This window comes from Ostrinia nubilalis, chromosome 3, assembly GCF_963855985.1.
Source record: "Ostrinia nubilalis chromosome 3, ilOstNubi1.1, whole genome shotgun sequence".
NCBI lineage: Eukaryota > Metazoa > Arthropoda > Insecta > Lepidoptera > Crambidae > Ostrinia > Ostrinia nubilalis.
Window position 1 is genome coordinate 13,885,742 of NC_087090.1, and position 20,083 is coordinate 13,905,824.

At 38.4% G+C, this 20,083-nt stretch overlaps 1 protein-coding gene across 1 annotated transcript; it reads right to left on the bottom strand.

Annotated features, from left to right (window-relative positions):
• Positions 1-211: 211 nt before the first annotated feature.
• LOC135088015 (protein Wnt-1) lies at positions 212-19,521 on the bottom strand. Its single transcript, XM_063982898.1, has 4 exons — positions 19,379-19,521; positions 10,387-10,649; positions 2,863-3,161; positions 212-2,051 (listed from the first exon to the last, which is right to left on the bottom strand). Exons 1-4 carry the CDS (start codon positions 19,462-19,464, stop codon positions 1,524-1,526), a joined length of 1,176 nt encoding a protein of 391 aa, XP_063838968.1. The 5' UTR covers positions 19,465-19,521; the 3' UTR covers positions 212-1,523.
• Positions 19,522-20,083: the final 562 nt, after the last annotated feature.

The following is a 20,083-nucleotide window of genomic DNA, read 5'->3' on the forward strand; positions in this document are numbered from 1 at the left end:
CCATAGAACTACTTACTTTTACTTACTGACTACACTATTTTTATATCACAAATGAAATATCATTCACGTTGATATAAGTAAAGCTTTCACTCCCAAGTCTAAATGTTAGTACGAAACCAGAAACTTTTTCTTCTATGCATCTGTCTGTTATAATTTTTGCAGAAATCATACAAATTGTATGACTTCGAACTGTCTAAATGCTCGTCTACTAGTTCCAGAAATGATGTCGGTCAAAATGTGTATGTAATTATAAATAATTACCGGTTATACAAAAAGAACATTTATCTTCAGATAAACCGTGAACAATGTGAAGAAATTACATTAATGTAACAAAATTATTATAATCTAGTCAAAAATAAGTTTCTCAGCCGAAAATTCATTTTCTTTTTCAACCAAAGTTACGTATACTGCATTTTACTAATAAGTAGACGTCAGGATTGTAGAGATTGTAAAAGAAAATTCAGAATCGGTTTAGACAATTCTTATGAAAGGTTGCAGTCTGGCTACGGCGAATATGCGACGCCGTGAGCCACATACAAAGTTGTAAAGTAAAGCATGCTTCATTAAAAATAGGCATCTGTATGAAAAGTGTCGAAGAGTTTGCGTGCAACTTTATCTCGGAACATCGGTCGCGCTACACACATACAATATGTATAATACTGATTATTTGATTCGTTTAATATTTAATTAAAATTCCCGAGAGCATTTATCTCGTAATGTGGGACACTTTTACGATGGTGCTACTTGGTGCTGACTGATAAGCCGGCTCGCGCGGACACCCAGGAAGACACTTTATGCTAATGCATTAAGCCACAAATTCCATTAACCAGCTTAATTATAATATGAAATTATAATTACAAGATAATTTCGCTCTCAGATCTGAAAACAGTTATGCGACGATGCGCCGACGCGGACGTCTATAAAATAGACAGTATAAACCTCACTTGATTGCATCGCGTTCGTCCCTGCGCGAATATTAACTTTCAATGTGATATTAAGAAATACCAATTAAAGTTTCGTCGTCCACTCCGGCGGTGTCCGGAATACAGGCCTCAACATAAACGATATCTAAAATAAATAAATTACACAGCTGACCGCGTAAGGAAACCAACAAACCCAATTTTGTTCAAACCAGGGATGACAAGTTGACAGAAATAAATCGCAGTTAAACTGGTCTCATTAATTTCCGAACGACAGTGTCCATAAAAACAACGTTGCTAGATCACATGTTCGCACTTAATAGCCAAATAAATTAAACGAACGAGTAGCTTATTTTAATTTCACGCCGGATCATTTATCGTACATAAGAAATAAACAGTGATAAAGAACTATTTACATAAGTCAACATGAAATACGATTTCGACGAGTCCGATAGATGAATAAGTGAAGCGATTATGTACACGGTCCGTTATCCGCCCCGGGCGCGGGAGCGGACGGCCCGGTCGGGTCCGGTCGGGGCGAGTCCGAGGCACATCACTACACTGGCTCGATCACAGGTGCGTAAGTCATTAGCGTCCGCGCGCCTATAAACACGTGTGAACCACTTTTTCCGTGCGACAAACTTTGCATTTGACCTCGCAACACCAGTGGAAGGTGCAGTTGCACCGTTCCACCACGAACATGGTCTCAGTCCGGTAGCCGCGGCCGCAGCACATGAGGTCGCAGCCGTCCACGCCGATGCTGGTGTCGTTGCAGGCGCGGCCGTGCGTGCCGGGGATGCCGAGCCGCGGGTTCTTCTCGCAGAACCCCGGCGAGGACTCCAGGTACACGAGGTCCTTCAGGCCCGGCGACTTGTGGTCGGGGTTGTGCGGCCGCAGCTGGAAGCGGTAGCGGTCGCGGCGCGGCACCCGATGCGGGGCGGCATCGTTGCGCTGCGCCGGCGCCTCCAGCTCCGCATTAGGCATCATGACCCGCGACGCGCCGTCGAAGCGGTCCTTGAGCGCGTCGCCCACGGAGCGGAAGCTCGGCAGCCGCATCCAGCACGTCTTCACCGTGCACGAGCCTGACATCCCGTGGCACTTGCACTCCTGCCGCATCTCCGACTGCACGTGCTGCAAACAAACAAACCATAAGCACTGCTGACCGCCGTATCTTAAGAGGCCTATAATGATGTCCAAATATCTCTAAATTCCTCCGATAAAGCGTCGATATAGGTGATCGATGATCTTTTAAGCGCACTCCATCGATCGCATCTCACGATCGAGCAAATTGTTACAAATCGTGAGGAGGTGGGCCGGTCGTCACCGCGCGTGGCCCGATCATAAATCATGCTAGGGACATTCATCATTCTTAGAAGGTAGATAAATGACGCGAGGATTGGAGACAGTAAATATTTTCCTATCCCGAGCGCAGGCGCTTCGGGGAACGTGTCCGTATTTATTCATTCCATGTAGATAGTATTATACATCTAGTGTCCAAATATGTGTTAAACAATCGGTGGAATGCTGTGAATATTCATCAGGTGGACACCCAGCTCGTCTGTCGTGACAGGAATTAAGCGCGTCGCTTAATGACTCGTCTGGGTGGCTCGAGGCGCCTGAAGTCCCTTTTTGATGAATTTTGGGATGTATCGGCCGGTGGGTATGCAAATGTGGGAGTGCGGTGGGAGGGAGGTGCGCGAGCGCGACGAATGGGTGCCTGTTGCGCAGTCGCCGCGCCGCCCGGCGCATAATTAATATAACACTTAGCGACATGTCAGCGCGACGATCGATCGTCACCCGTAATGGTAATGTAAACACGTAGCGTTGACAATGGCCGTTCGTTTAATGGATATTTATAACGCTACTGGAGTGGCGATTGGATAAGTGGTGGTGATGGATTGACGAATGGGCGTATTGGGAGACTCGGTACTCAGATACTCACCGTTCTGCCGGCCTCGTTGTTGTGCAGATTCATTTTTTCTCTTAAGGTTTTTCCTCTTTCTCCTGTGTCGACGAATTCCCTGCTGAAGTGGAAGCCGAAGCCGATATTGTCTGAGCAGCCGCCCCACTTCCAAACTCGGACATTGGCGGCGGCGGCGGCGCGGGCGCGGTGCGGCGCGCGGTCCACGTGCGAGTAGTCGCAGGTGCACGACTCGATGGATCCCTCGGCACAAGCGCGGGACACCGCGTGCGTCACGCCCGCGCTGGTTATCGCGTAGATGAACGCTGTCTCTCGACAACCTAGGACAAGGAGACACATCAAATTAATTAAGTTTTTTTTTTATGTGATAGGAGGCAAACGAGCAGACGGATCACCTGATGGTAAGTGATTACCGTCGCCCATAGACACCCGCAGACCCAGGGGCGTTACAGGTGCGTTGCCGGCCTTTAAGATAAAGATACGCTCTCCTCTTGAAAGCTTATCAAAATAATAAATCATATTCCATTGGGTACTGGTCATATTCTGTGACTGCTTGATCTTCAAGGATCTAGCTGCTTGATTAGTTATAAATCCTAGGAACCATTAGTGGACCGTCTCTTCATTGAGAGATGCTGTCATTCAGTTTTGTATAGAATGAGGATATGACTAGGTGGAGAGAGAAGATGGAACCATGTTGGCCAGTCAATAATAATACATAGGTAGGTATATCTTACGCTCATGATTTATCCACATATAGCATTTTTTGCACTCTATTATGAAATACTGAAGGCAAACTTAATTTACTGACGACACATGCCTCTACCTAAGGAAGTTTACCCTAAAGTAGGTATAATAATTTACCCAGTTATGCTCGGCATCTAAATAATTAATTCGTCCCAACGGGCCCACATTTTAATCAAGCTTTATGATTGCTCAGGGCACGACAACAAAAAATCTATATCATCTCAAATATGTTAGGCAGGCATAACTCCGATACGCAAAACATTGGGGCTCATCAACAAACCTCAAAGTAAGGGATTGACCCCATCTTTTTATTAAATCGATTTTGTTTACAATCCTTTTTGTTTTTTGTTTCCGTATCTCAATTTGGCGAATGACTCCGAAGAAATTACAAAGTAAAATTAATATTTTGACCGTCGCATTTTCGGTACCTATGCAGGTAATATTCACACAAAAGATTTGATCACAAACCAATCATTGTGTTGCATTCATTCATCTCGAGCGGACGAATACATAAATCGATGCTCTCATCCCGTATCGAATACTATAAATAATTAATGGCCCGGCATTAGAATCAAATACTCATAAAATACAATTAAAAGAGAGAAGGTATATCTTGTCGATTGAAAATAAAAGAAGTGCCTCTTACCTACCAGAGAGATTATAAATTTGATCATTACAAGTGGTACGGCGCGCATCGAATTCTCTCTCTTAATATCGATTTAATAGCCCTCGTACTTTTATCGATTAATACCGTACCGAGTCTTTGTCTACGCGAGACGATATTATTAAAGGATAAAACGAATGATGAATAATGAACGTGTACGGCTAAAAAAATGTGCATAAACTTTCTCGAATGTCGTGTGCAGGCATTATCTGGTTATTAATTCAAGACATTGTAATTTTACGGCGTAATGCTTAATAACTGAGCTATTGTTGGCGAGCTCATCTCATTAAAAGGGGACCTTCAAGGCTGTGAAGAAATTCCTCGAGGGTCGTAAACTGCCTCCGATAGTGATCACTAAATATCGAAATAAAACTGCACTTAACTGTCTATAAAATGCGCGTGTTATGTCACACAGTGCAACCAAAACGCGCGCCCTTGGTGGGCTTTCGCCACCACACTGACAAACCCAATCGCAGCGTCTATACACATAAGATAATAACGACCGAGTATTTGTTGTTATTTATAATAATAATATGTGGAACGGATCCCGCGCCAGCTTTATTAAGGACTCAATAAGCAAATGGAATCATTTTTTTATTGAGTTGTCATCGCACAGCGATATAAATTACTGTGAGCGCACTCCGTTCGGGCTCTCGCTTTTTGTGCTTCCCTTTTTGATGTTATACAAAAGTATTTTATTCAGCAATTACTTGAGACGTTCGACCGGGAATTTTAATGTCAATTTCGCCATCATTCAATGCTCGGACGAAATTAATTCAAGGCACAGATACGAATGCGAGCCGCGCATTTATCTTCTGTAATGACTTGGAAACGTTCTCGCATTCACTATAACTAATAGGTGCGGTCCAATTAAATATGGCACACGTAAATAACGCTCGTAAAATAATAGCTATCGGCTAATCCGATTTGCAATTTGGAGTATGCAAATACGCGTCGGCGATGATGAGGCGTAACGCAAACAGTTGACAGCTCGAGACATTACGAGTGCTTTGCAACCTTGTATTATGAGCTGGCTGCGTGTGGTCGCCGGTCGTGGAATAGGCTCGTGGTGAGGGCTCGCTGTCGTGTAGTAGGCTCTACTCGGTTTCGTGGTAGAGGTCACGTCTGCGGGGCGCCCGCCAGGTGGCTCCCCACGTGCTGCGATCCAACACACATCTTCATAACGCAGACATCTGCTCGCCCATCGACAGATGTGAACCCGCTGTGATTTTTATTTCGCTACTTCCACACTATCGCATCAATCTAACGGACCTTACCAATTACCGGGCTAAACGACGACTGGAAATAATTTTTAATTGGTCTGTGAGAAATTTCCATCTCGACTATCGATGATTCATCAGCCGTCCGACTCGTTTTGACATCGTTCGGTAGTAATTCCTTGTTCTGTGTTGAACAAACGATATTTATTTTAATTTATTTCACCCGAGATCGTGGTCCGGACAACAAAGGAGCTTGTCGCGTTTCGCGACTAAATCGCGACGTAGAAAAATTATGACAGATGTAAGGCCTCGTCCGAGCCCGCGGTATTAGTCACACGGCATTAAATAAAATGTAAATTCCATGCGGATCTAATTAACCGCCTATACAACGGTAATCCGACACCAGGCCCGAACAACGGCTGAGCAAATAGTCATTAGTTGCCAGCCGCATCGACTCCAAATTAAACATCCGTAATTACGGTACGCTATTATTTTATTAAGGCAATTTTGCCCCATCAAATCGCAGTCAAATAAGAACAAACATGAGTAATGTGGATCTATAAAAGTAAATTATTATTATAACTGATAATAAAGTGCTGTCCGTGGATTATCTGTGCTGATAATAAATGGTCCCGAAGTCGGTTTACAGCGCGGCCAGCGAGCGATAATTCCATCCGAGGATTGGCAGTTAAGGCGAGGCGTTGAGAATTTATAAAAGTCAAAAACTCGTAAATCCGCGGCCGGCTCCGCTCACTAAAATAAAACTTAATCACTGTTGACATTTGACGAACACCTGGCTCACACGGCGCACCATTAAATAATTCAAAATTAATGCACTAATTAAATATGTACCCGTCCGTATTAAGTCATTACAAGAGGCGTCTGCGCAAGATTAATTCGAGGGATTGACTTATGACGGTTTCGCGCGTCTCCTTATTTATGACGACTTACATTATTCAAATTTGATGAGACGTAATTACTCAAAACAACCATAAATCACCGTTTTATAATAAGACGTTTGGCCGGTTTAGAAATCGCTGCCTCCGCTTTATCTAACTGATGAAGTCATTGACGTCGTATTGTATCTAACATTGACTTTTACGAGAACGTAATGACATTTTATCTTCTCAAAGGCGAATCACAGTGATTCGTTACAGCGAATAGCTTATGCGCATTAGGAAGAACGCCTCGGAAGATAGAAGCAATTCGCTTAAGCTATTGAAACACAGAAATAGAATGACGGAGGCAATTTTTGCTCGACCGTCCGCAGCGGGCAATAAAATGCAATAATTCATTTTCGTTATGCCGTGTATGGGTGATAATTTCACATTGAGCGCGTTCCGAGGCCTCAGTGCGACAATTCAAAATTACGTCGGTCGTATATCAGTCATTGTGAGCGGCACAAAGCGCACCACCGCTACCAGCCACCGCGACACCCATTCACACAATGGACAAAGATATTTGTTTTCAAACTACACAAAAAAGCACCGAAAATAATTTCGTTTTAAGTGAGCTGTCCATAAACAATAAAATCGAGGATCACGAAGGACGCGTCAATAAAAAATCGACGTGCAAGCTCGCTGTCACCGTCGCTATATCGAATTTTAATCGTCCCATTTCAGTTAAACGCGTGTTATCTCAAAAACAGTTCGATCGCCACAAAACCCAAAACGCTTATCTAATTGAGTATTAAATATTTCGTCGAGGGCATTTTATACCCGTTTTATTCTCGGTGTCGATCGTTTTATACGTTTTGTCCACCCACGGAGTTGGAATCTCGGGGCTGACACACCAAAACAGGAAATATTTGAAAAAAGGTCGGTCTTTATTGGCCGAGTTACCTGCTATTAGGTGCGTTAGGTGTAAATGTGCTTCCGTGAGCTGGCTGCGCCTACGCCGCGGGACGCTGCGCCGCGGGATCTCGCCCCATATATTCCCTATTCTCGGGCCACAATAGCGCGTCGGATAAAGGTCCCGGCCATTGTACAGTTGTCATCATTTGTGTTAATACGATCCTTGAGGTTTACACCACAATGCGATGAAGTTGTCGTGTCCGTCGCATCAATGGTGTGTCAACGTGTAAATTAGTAATTATGCGTGCCCCTTCCGGGGGGGCTTTGTGCGACTGGACTGTAATTACGACGGACCCTATTCACAAATCCAAACTTGATGGACTTTTTTCGCGTGCTCGAATCGTACTTTAATGCGGATCGTTGTGACGAGCCCCCGTCGCGATCGATCGTCAGTTTTTATGCGTTTATCAAACGGCCGTAATTGCAATGTATTAAAAGGTTTATGTAGATACTTGCGGCGGTCGGTGCGTGATTCGCCCGCCCTGCCTCGCCTGGCCTTAATAAAGTAATATGCTCTAAATGCACACGCATATAACATAAATTTCGTAATCTCCTTGCTCTTTTTATCAAGTGAAATTATTATGATGGTGGTCCCGGGCTCCTCGTGCTATATCTGAGTTTTAATTTAGAAAAAATGGTAGGTACTTAGCTTTTATAGTTTGTTCTGTTCGATTAAATATGAGAATTTATATGTGCTCTAGGCGTTTTGTTTTACGATATAGTGGCATAAATTCTGTGTGGCATTGTTGGCGTTTTATTTTCACCTAATTGCATGTTAAGAGTATTTTAAAAACTGAACTGGAGTAATTAGTGTTTATGCGCTGTTTTATTGGGTTTTACGGCTGTAATTGGTCGTGTCCCAGTAACATGTATTTTAGAATGCATAAATAAGTTGGAAGTTGGACGTTTAGTTAATATATCTTCAGTTCTACCTGCGGCGTGCGACGCGAAGCGCCCGGGGCGTATGTCGACCCGGTCCCATTTTTTTACTTTACGATAAACATTAATGTTGTGTAAACATATAAATCTAATTGCGATTTGTTACCAATTTACTTTTCCATGAATATTTTATGAGATCAGTGTTTTATCGCGTTTTGCTCAATGATCTTAATTAGAAAATATCGATGATGTTTGAGAGTTGACCCCGATTTTCATGAATTGGCAGGGCAAGGGCCAGAGCACCAGAGTAAATATTTTAATTTTAGAACAAAATGTGAGCTTAATTTGCTTGATGGACAGACGACACTCAAAGTTGATGTTTTGGTCAATCAGCACTGAGAATCATTATCATAATGATATGAATGTCTTTTTCCATTTGGTTTTGACAGTAGCAGTATCCGCTAAATAACAGTAATTGGAAAGGAAAGAAAACGTCTCAAATCCACTAAAAGTTCGAAGTGCATCGACTAATAGAAACATCTTACCACGTTTGCACAATACATTAGAGTGTGCGAGGTCAATAACCGGGCCAAGTCGACCGTCCCGATATCGAAGTCGACCGAGATCGAATTAGTCGAGATAAGGAGCGAGCGCTCTTAATTTCAAGATAACCCCCTAATGCGGGCGCTGTGAACTTCGCTCTATGGAAAGCATTTCGTCATTTTTCACTTTTATTGATACTGAATCTGTTTTTGGCATAATATTGCCTGACCTATTTTTGAATGCTGTAAAATTTCCTGCCAGCATATGACGTCACAGGGGGTTAATTAATTTAGAAAACATTAACTGTAAGATGATATTTTAAACAAAATTTAACCCTAAGTAATTTGTAAACAACAAACCAATGATCCTACTCCATGCATAATACTGCGAAAAAGTGGGGTCCTAATTGAATCACATCGTCTGTTTTTTGCCATTACATCGAATAAAGCTTGTGCAAACACCAGATGTTTGCGAGTTTATAATAAGGCGTATCGCGCACAAAGAATCGAAATCGGACACCGGAGATAGGACAAACCTGAATCAAGATACAAAGTTATTCCACTGACGAACACGCAACTCTGAACTTTAAATTCCACGACACAAAAGCAAAAACGAACGCAAACACGAAATGGTCATTAAGGGTGTTTAAAAATATATTAATTCTAAAGTAACACAACTAAATAAAAAACAAACGAAAGCGGCTAGTCCGAAGCAAGGTAGTAATTTCAACTAAGAAATATTAAATCAATGGTTTACTCCATAATAATTCTAATCTATTGAATTCAGTTGTGTAACCAGTATTGTAAAAGGATCTATTTGCTGATTTCTATCAATTGATAACAATCTACATCCATTCAAGTCGCATAAATGGACCCGACTGAAATGATTACTAACTCGTGTTTTATAACATGAAACATTTTTTTTTGTTTTCGAATTTATCGAAGTGGAATTTAAACCAGATTATCTTTCAATGCAAAAAGATAAATCCGCAGCAAAATGTATTAAAGACGAAATCATAAGCGCAGTTGTTTCAATTATTGAACAACATCCAATAACGGATTGAAAAGGAGAATTCAAAAAAGGAATACATTCAATACGAAAATAAAAAGAGAGGAACGGGAACTCAAACGTCACTCGGTCGCATGTAATTGATCCAGGATGTTTTATCTTGATGAGCCCTTTATATGTGCCCCCGACTCGCTACCCTCCCGCTGAATAAAGATAAAATCTTTTAAAAGGGTTGCCAACTAAAGATATCACTTAATTTGTAGCCACTCTTTGTAGCTGGAATTAGGAGCTCGTAAAAAACAACCTTTTTGTACACAGCTTTCGCAGGGTTAAACTGTACATTGGAGAACGAAGTTTTTGATCGCAGTTTTTTTAACGTTTATACAAACGTCTTAATAGTAATCTTTCTTTGGTGTTTAGAAGGGTCTTCGAGCTTATCGACTTATGTATTTTTTAGCATTTTGCTCTTTTTGTCTTGCGGTGTCAAATCGAAATGACGCGTGTTCTTAAAATCGCCGTTTAAACTTTTGTGTTTATGTTTTGTTGTTTTGAGACAATCGTGATCTGTGTATTAAGACGTCGACCGCTGTCGAGCGTTTAGGTGTTCATTACAGAAATGATTTAATCTGCTTACCTCTGTCAACGATCTTGCCAAATAAGTTCTTTCCTCTCAGGAAATTTCTCGTGGAGCAGTTCCACCTTCTGTATTTGAATTGGTGTTGGCACTCGGCGACGGCCATGTTGGCTCCCTTCGCGACTGCAGCCAGGACTCCAGGGTTCTCTCTCGCTAGCCTCCTCTGCTTTCTCCTCAGTGTGGCGTGAACTGCCGGGTCCATGTACAAAACCCCGGGCGACAACGGCGCCAGATTATTCGGCTCTCCCGCTTTAGCGATGCCCCTGTCAAAACAAAAAAAAATTAAGTAGTCGCACAAAAAGCGTTTACACGCGATAAGATTGGTCTCAAAGACAATGGTGAAAGTAAATATGGGGCGAGAGTTGAAATGAAATGCTCGTTGGAGATGGCAAGGACAAACAATTGACGGGAACTGTTGATGCGCTGACGTTTGGGCTAATATTTGCATGGCGCATTAATCCTGAGGGTCGGCCAAACAGACAAACAAACTTGGCGATCGGGAATCGAGATCGTGTCGAGTCGAGTGCGTTCGGGAAATCGGAGCACTCGGGAACGCTGGTGCATAGTACGAGCTAGAGCGGGGTGATGACAATCTATAAAAATCTAAGAACTGTGAGGACTGCACTTGAAGATTTATTTACTTAGCAATTAATATTTATTTTAATGAGCTTTATAGTGAATTATTATTATTATGAAAATTGCTAAAATAAACAAGTAAGACGAATTTGTAAAAGTGTCCTAACTCAAAAAACTATTTTTTTTAGTTTATATTTTTAATTGAATAATGTGCATTTAAATTAATTCTGATGAGTTTGCGCAATCATTTCACGCTATCGCTCCAACAACCTGATCTCAGTCTTAACGGTCTAAAACCATCACTGCACTCAGTTTGGGCTCAGAAATCGTATTACTTTTCTATTTGCGTTGCTTTGTGGTCGAGTGCTGCGTAAACACGGACAAGTTTGTCGGGAAGGCTTATTTCCTAAAGAATTTGGGCCGACACAATGTTTCCTTTAAACTGTTGAACTGATTTTACAGCCGTGATGGCGCGTCAATTTTAGAACACAGACACAAGTTGTCTTTTTAAATTATTTAATAATAAATAATGTGCAACTAAAAATAATTCATTATTTTTTTAGTAGGTTTTTACTGTTTTAATAATGATTACTAAAAGAGATTAGTACTTCACCAATAATTGAAACACCAAAAATGTAGAACTATGTAGGCTTAGAGACATAGTTTTTTAAAATAAATAGTTACAGACGTTAAGGTCAACCGCCTACACATAATAATACTTTTATGGTTACGACAACGAGTAGGTATTGAATATTTTAGCGAGACACTAAATGATGAGGTAACTGTGACGTAGCGTGACACAGTTTTTATTATATCGGTACGCAAGAAGTAATGATTTGTGAGTTAACACCTTTTTACGCATTTCTAGTTTTGAATATACCACGTGCTAAATATTTGTAATATTTTCCGTGCTTTGAGTTTTAAACTAGTAGGTAATATTGAACTGATTGATTCTGACTAGGTATTATTTATTTATTATTCAGTGCAAAAAATGTAAAAAACGGTACATGGATGGTACGATATTTGGCACGTGTTTAGCTGCCAACAAATTAGGCCATATACTTATAATTTGAATGTCGCGTAGGATATAATTAATTTTCTATTTATCTAAGAGCACAATCTGCACAATGGTTAATTTTGCAGCCATTATTTTGAATTCAACGCATTCCAAACTTATTTTTTGTGGCAATCCTTTAACAACATTAGTCTTCGTATCAATCATGCCTTTAACTTTATAATCCGCGTAGGCGCAGCCTCGTCCGTCCTGTCCTACGCCCACTGCTCTAAACAAAAAGGATACGCGTATTTACTAAGGGTCTAGCACTTGTCACGTTGGTAGAAAACCAAACAGGCGAAGGAAAAAAACCCGAACAGCTTTCACGGGCAAACGCGATGTGTGCACAGCGATAAACTCTGTGTGAATGTGTCAAAATAACAAATATTGGCATTGGTGGACCCTGTCTCTCTGAGTAATTAAATAGGCCCTTTTTTGGCGGACGTTTCCTGAAGTTTATTTTAAGTTAATGGGACGAGCTTTTAAGTAATTGGTTTTAGACTAAGGTACTTATCTGAATGAAGATTGTTGGTTGAGCGTTCTCATTTTATAATCAAGTATGACTTTTCATATTAAATTCATCGTTGAGTTGAAGATAAGCATGGATTAAGCTGGAAATCTCAATCCAAAAACCGATCTAAGTATGCTTTAAAATTAACACAAAGCTATACATCAGTATAAAATGATAGGCTGATATTAATGACATTAATCTATGACTAACAATTTTTTATTTTTAATAAAACATTGTTCCCATTAATCTATAAAAGGTGGATTACCAACATCTGTGTTGCAACAACATTATTAAACAGTTAGCAAAAAGTCGTTACAACTAATAGTCAATAAAATGACTTGTTTATTACTTAAGTGACTTTAACAATAAGAAACAACATCTTTAAATAAGAAAAACAGATTACGCGATCAATTTGAGCTGATTGCTCTAATATTTCCAGTTTTTTTGTGGTTCAAACCTCACTAATTAGTATAAAGATTATCCAATAATCGTTACCTTATGCGCTTTTTACAGCACTATTTTGCCATTATCACACAATTAGCGGTTTCGTTAAAACTATTAACGTGATAAGCATCTAATGATTTTATAAATACGGATCCAAATATTGATGTTCATTTAGTCATCTAGATTGAATTACTGTAATTGATTTAAAAAGCAATAAAAGTAGATAAATTGTTACTTAATGATTTTGTTTTTTACAGTTAATAATGAACTGTGATGTAACGTAATTCATTTTGATAATAGGTACTTACCAAGCAACACAACACAACTTACTTTTGCAATTTTTTAGTGTCCGTAATTAACTTTTATTCTCTTATCCGGTACGTGGTATCATTATCGATATCTCGAAGAACAAAAGAACGCTTCGCAATTCGTCTTTGGCAACAGTGAGATGTCTCCATTGAGACGCTTGCCGCATACAAATCAGTACTTTATTATTTAATTTGTTTAAGTTTTACCAGGCGTCAAAATATCAAACTCACACGCCCAGTTTAAAGTGAGCTCTCCAGTTCACACCTTAAACCGAAAGGTGTTTGAAATAGCGGAGGCTGTAGGAAAATGCGAGGTCTTTTTAGGCTGGAAGGTGTTATCATACATTTCGTGACGCCTGCACGCGATTTCAACCGTAATGTAATATGAACTACGCAAGATGCATACAAATTAGGTGAGGTGTGGCGATTTCTTTTTTTGAACGAAGAATGAGGTATCGTTTTTACGCTTGCCTTGGAAACGTATAAAAATGTATTATACCAACATTAGCGCAAATAAATTGAAACTTAAAGGGCTATTAAGAGTCGTTAAACACTAGGGAAAATAGTTTAAACCTCGAAGTTACAATAAAAAAACATGCAAGTCAAAACCTTACAGATTTTGATTTAAGACTTTTTTTGCATCTAGGTTCAAATATACTTATTTATATTCAAGATATTTCGCAAATATCCTGAGAGGCGATATTTATCAGTCTATCGTGATATCAACGCTAATAATTTCTCCAAAATATGCAAATATCTTGCCAAATTACGATTCATTCACAAAACCGTCTGAAATTCCCTTTCGTTCACGTTCTATTAATTGTATTGCCCAAATTAGGAAACAAGAAACTAGTTTCTGGTAGCTCGCTTGACCGTCGAGATCGAAAGTAGATGTCATAGATAGACAGATTTGAATAGGGACGAATTTAATTTTTAATCTGCGATTTGAGATTTGTTCATAATCAAGAACATGCGGAACGAATATTTGACACGGACAACATATCTATGAGGAATCTAATTAATTAGCTAAAAACATTTTATTTTTCGGAAGGACTATGCTGATAGCCGTGACCGTGAGAGGCTTTTTCAGTTTCACCGGACTGCCAGACAATAAGTGAGCGCAGATGACTCTCAACCTCAACTAAAAAAATATTTTTTTGTGTACACAGTGTGTGTAAACAGTGTTTTTAAAAATAAATTAAATGATTATAATTGTGAGGAGCGCGACACTTTTTGTAACTAATGCCTAACCTCAGAAAGAAGCTAGTTCACTTGAACTTTTTGATTGATACATCGGTCTTCAAGAGTAAATACCGTTAAAATTGATATTATTATTAAAGACGATTAAAAAGGTCAGTAAGCCAAGCCTTGATCTACTATCAATAACTAAACCAAAAGGTCAAGAAACTACTGCAGTTTTAACCCTACAAGGCTCAATTTTTTTTTAGTGCGCGACAAAAATACATTGGTTGTAATTAGTGATGAGAAGATAGGAAAAACTTATAAAAATAAAAATAAAATCATATTTTACTGAAAAATCAACTTTTTATTTTAGTTCCACATATGGTACCCTGAGCCTTAACTATAATTTTTGGTATTAATAATTAAAATTATTATTCTTAATAAAATGAAATAACTATTATCTATTTAACTTTTTTATATATTGCAATTTTATAATAAACATAATCATATGAATAATATCATAAATTTGTTATTTTTTATTTATGAAAAGATCTAAAACAATAATAATTATTATATTTATTTAGAAAAAGTTCTACGCGACATTTGAGATAAGGACGTTTTACTTTGCAACCGGGATATTTGCATCGTTGCCTTTTTTCACCCCAAATAGGAAATGCTCAAACCCATCACGTCTGACATCACGAGGAGGTAGTATTGATGTACTTGGCTCCAGGTCACCCAAAGGGCAATGGAGCGTGCTATACTCGGAGTTTCCCTGCGTAATCGAATCAGAAATGAGGAGATCCGTAGGAGAACCAGAGTGACTGACATAGCCCGCAGAATCGCTAAGATCAAGTGGCAGTGGGCGGGGCACATAGCTCGTAGAGCTGATGGCCACTGGGGCAGGAAAGTTCTTGAGTGGCGACCACGAGCCGGTAGACGAAACGTGGGTAGCCTCCCACTAGGTGGACCGACGATCTGGTGAAGGTCGCGGGAGGTACCTGGATGCGAGCGGCACAGGACCGGTCTTCGTGGAAATTCTTTGTCCAGCAGTGTAGTCCAGTGTAAAAAGTTTTGGATGGACTGATTTTTTTCGATGTCATCATCACTTTCAGCGTCAGAAAAATCTTGTTCATCTTCACTCTCTGAATGAATATTTAAGAAACCCTCAATTTCTCCATTACGCAGTCTTCTTCGCGACATTATCTGCAATAAAATCAAAATATTCATATGGTAAGTTATCATAAGTACGTAAGTAAAAACGGACACTAAAGCTCAACGTACCGTATGTGGAACTACAATAAAAATGTGATTTACTAATACGTTTACTATTGTAATAAAAAATACAACTTACCTCTGCAAAATATACACTTCTTTATAACACAGAGTATTTTTTTTCTAATCAAAACTGTTCAATAACTATTTTTTATTTATTTTTGAATTTAGACAAACGACTAACTTGTCACTTTCGTTCAAATTTCACACTGAGTGCACTACAACCAAAACACGAACGACATCTTTAGGTAAAACTTCGTATTACTACATTGCTAAATGTCAGTAGCTTCTAATAAGATGCAAAAGATGTCGCTACTAATAGTTTTATAGCTATAGGAACGATTAAAGTCGGTGTTCCACAAATGGAACTGGGTGCCTTGTAGGGTTAAACATTTTCTTTTCATAAGACACAATTATACTCATTAAGCCAACTGCAAGTCTGTCTGTCAACTTCCTTCTTGTAAATTATACTTTTGAATGTACCAGTACTACTCGGTTTCTTCCGGCAGATGTGATTTCAATGAAACTTTTGTTTAATTTTTAAAATATGTCTGAAATGTCTACAATGCATGCAATGTAAATAAATATTGGTAAAATGGTTTTGTATAAATGGCAATTTTTAAGGAGCCGTGGTGTTATTGGTAACTTTGATTTTGATTTGATTTGATTCATGTAAGTATCGATAAGAATAAAAGTAGATCCTCCAATTTGTCTTAGTCCAAGTAAAATAAAATCCCTAGATTAGATTAAACTCAAGTACAAACACCAGATTACAGATTTTTATAGCAAAAGTGTGTCTATAACAACGGCATAAGATGCCACAGTGTATAGCTTGAAGTGCCGGTTTGTACAATGTTTGCATAACTGACAGTTAAACTAACATTCAAGATTTAATTGCACTATTTTGTTAAAGAGTTTAATTATAATTAAAAGGCTCTTGAATTTGGCATAAATTATCAGTATTTATTGTTTAACGAGCAGCAAGTTTATTTGTTTAACGCAACAGCACGCGCCTCTGTTGTTTTTGATAACAGCTGATAAAAAGTTGACGGCTATAAAACTTTTAGTGAGGACTACAGAAGTTTTGTTTTCAAATACACAATAAAAATAGCTCTGAGGTCTGATACATTATAACAAAAATATAATTTAGTTAACATTATCTATATTTTTGTTTATGCAAAAATCAATCATCATTATTGAGATTTATTAACTTTTCTGTCAACATAATTTTTTATTGAATTGTTAAGATAAAAATCCTGCCATATGACAAAACCTGCTGTGTTTGATTTAAAATATTGTCCATCTTATTTCATATCCATTTATATTACCAGCCTTATTCGATATTTAGAAACCAATCCACAAATAACTAATTACCGAAACTCAAAATCAAAATTAAGTTCACTTACAAATCTTGTAATTAAGCGAATAGCTGTCTAAACGAAAAGTCCGATAGCAATTAATCGCACAAGCGAACAGGAATTAACGGTTTTTGCGCTAATTCGTTATCAGTGAACGATATTCGCTTGATAAATGACTAATTACCACAATGTTTATGCGTAAGCGCAGACATGATATTTCTATTAAGACAATTAATGGCCAGTCAATTTTGCGAGTGCCGACGGGGTGATATGTGATAGCGATAATTAGTTTGTTAAAATAGTAAATAGACTTTCAAATAAAGTTTTACAAGTGACAGTGTCATTTTATTTGAAATCATCGTTAAAACTGCATTAGAATATGTCTATGTATATTTAAAGCTATAGAAACTTAAATTTAGAGTAGGTAGGTGATCTGTCTGCCCGTTTGCCTCCTTTCATATAAAAAAGAGAAGCAAAAAAAATAGTAAGCTATTAAAGAAAAATTTAAAACAGTAAGATTAGATAAATGGATATTTACTTTTGTTTTTTAGTAACAAAATAGTGTTACTTTAAAAACGCTTTAAAATATACTTTACTAAAGTTTTATATAACTGAGTATGTTAATTATTTCGAACATAATTAACGGCTTTCTTATACAGTTGTAATTTAATTTGAATATAATTGAAATTAACGGCTTACTTATTATACAGTTTTGGTTATTATTAAAATATCCGAATCTACTGCACCTCTAGTCTATGCCCGGGATTAGGCAGGTTGCATACCAGGAGCGAGATAAGTGTACAAATAGTGTTGATGCGCCTGTCTGTCACGCAGACGGGAGCCATGATGTCAGATAGCATGAGGAAATACTTTTACTTATAATACTTACAGAAGAAAAGCACACATTTTACACGTAAAGAGAGTTAAAATTTACTACTAATAGATGAAAAACACATGTTTTATACGAAGATGATGTTTTTAAGAGAGTCACAGTCTAATAACTAGATCACATAATTAAGAAAAGTTAGCTTAAAATTGTACCAAATCAACTATTATTGAAGAGAATAAATATGCTTATCATTTCAGTATAACTTTAAAGTTGCTTTCTTATTCCCACATCAAATTAGAGGTGTAAGTTTTTAAAAACTATAACAGTAATTTTGAACTGCATTATTGAGTACAACTAATTGATGAATGAATTAGTTTTTTTACGAATGAAGAAGAAATTAAATAAATTAGGTAGGTACACACTTTTATCTCGGACAAAATTATTGAAAAACAAAATTGTGTTTTAATTTGTAATGAAATGTATTAGTGTATTTGACTACGACTGCTTAATGTAAATGTAATAAAAATGACAATAACTCAATAACGTAAATATTTCATAAACTTATGCAATGAACTATCTAATTCAAAACAAGGCTAAAGGCTTAAAATTAACGAACACTTTACGTCAATAAAGTGGTTAATCAAAGTAAATTATAATTCCCGTATTACTTAAATAAACGCTAAAAGCCTAATCAAGTTTTACAACCGCAACTATAACCACTCAACTCCATACTTCCGCAATTATAAACTATTTGCTAACTAACTAACAAGCTATAAGTACAGTTTGATTTAACTATGAAGCTTGCATCATAAAGCTCGGTCATAATAACATCGCACTGGTATGTTTACACCTTTAATGACGGTGTTTAGTTATTTATACGTGAGAAATGCTCGTACATTGTTGTTTGTGAGAATGATTGCCATTTGCATATATGAATGTTTGACTCAGTTATTGCTATGGATATCACTACACTAAGACTTTGTCAAAGTTTGATGAATATTTTAAAGATTGAAAGAGTAAAACTACTCGATCAGTCATTAGTTGTTACTTAAAATTACTGCTTTAAGTTATAGATTTTATATTTATGACATAATTTTTCTGACATCATTTTATCACTTATCCATCCCAAACTCACATAGGTATCGGTAAAAGTGTACGTAAATAGTTCCAATAATTGATATTTTCGATTCAAACTTAGGTTAGACTTAGATTCTGTGCATCAAAGATTATCTCGCAGATGTGCTGACCAGAACATCAAAGACTAAACCAATGGATGCATTTTATCATTTTTATTGTATCCCAAACTCACGTGCATGGATAAAAGTATACGTAAACAGTCTCATCAATTTATATTATCAATTCAAAAGGTTAGACTTAGTTTCTGTGCATCAAAGATCATCTCGCAGATGTGCTGACCAGAACATCAAAGAGTAAACCAGCTGTTACAGTACTCACCACCACATGCTCCCCCGTCCTCGCCTAGGCTTGCTGCCTTCGCACCAACACAGAACAGTGATCACTAGCAGCCACAGACACTTCATACTGCGATGGGCGGATCGCGATCCTACATGAGTGCGACTGTGCGCAGCGCGGTTACGTCTGAATCCGTCTGGTAACTGGGTACTGGCGAGAGCGAAGCGAGGCGGAGCCGCTCGGCTCTGGTGGGAGGCCTACCTGCACCTCCACCCGATTGGTCTCACCGCTCGGCCTTTTTTTCGGCAATCGCTGTTTAGGTCAATGGGTTGGTTTTCGGTTATGCAACTTAGATAATTTCGACTGAGGTTTTACTGAACTTGAACTTAAGCTGTACCTTTTTTGGTATCAATGAGTTTGAATCAATTTTATAAGTATACAGTGGGCTAATTCAAATGCATTTGTCGAGAGTAGAAATCGTCTGTCAAATAATTTTCTAGTAATCAATTTTGAACTGATTGTCAAGGTAATACAGTTGAAAATTGAATATCAAAGCCAGACTACGCCTAATGTCAGATCAGCCGATGGTAGATGCCAAATTTCCAATATCGCGTACGAAGACGGAGAACTTTGTCAATATAGTGGTACATAAGGGTCATAATTAGTGGATGCCGACGATTTTCGCGCTGTCATCTCAACGACTGCCCACCCTTGTCGTTAGAGCAGTCGACTGGATAGAAAGCATGG

Bases quoted from the DNA above. Each gene is read 5' to 3' on its own strand.
- LOC135088015 (XM_063982898.1), bottom strand. From the start codon at position 19,464: ATGAAGTGTCTGTGGCTGCTAGTGATCACTGTTCTGTGTTGGTGCGAA. The intron at 10,650-19,378 runs GTGAGTACTGTA...TTGTTTTGACAG, and splicing joins GGACGGGGGAGCATGTGGTG to GGGCATCGCTAAAGCGGGAG. The intron at 2,052-2,862 runs GTGAGTATCTGA...GTTTGTTTGCAG, and splicing joins ACAACGAGGCCGGCAGAACG to CACGTGCAGTCGGAGATGCG.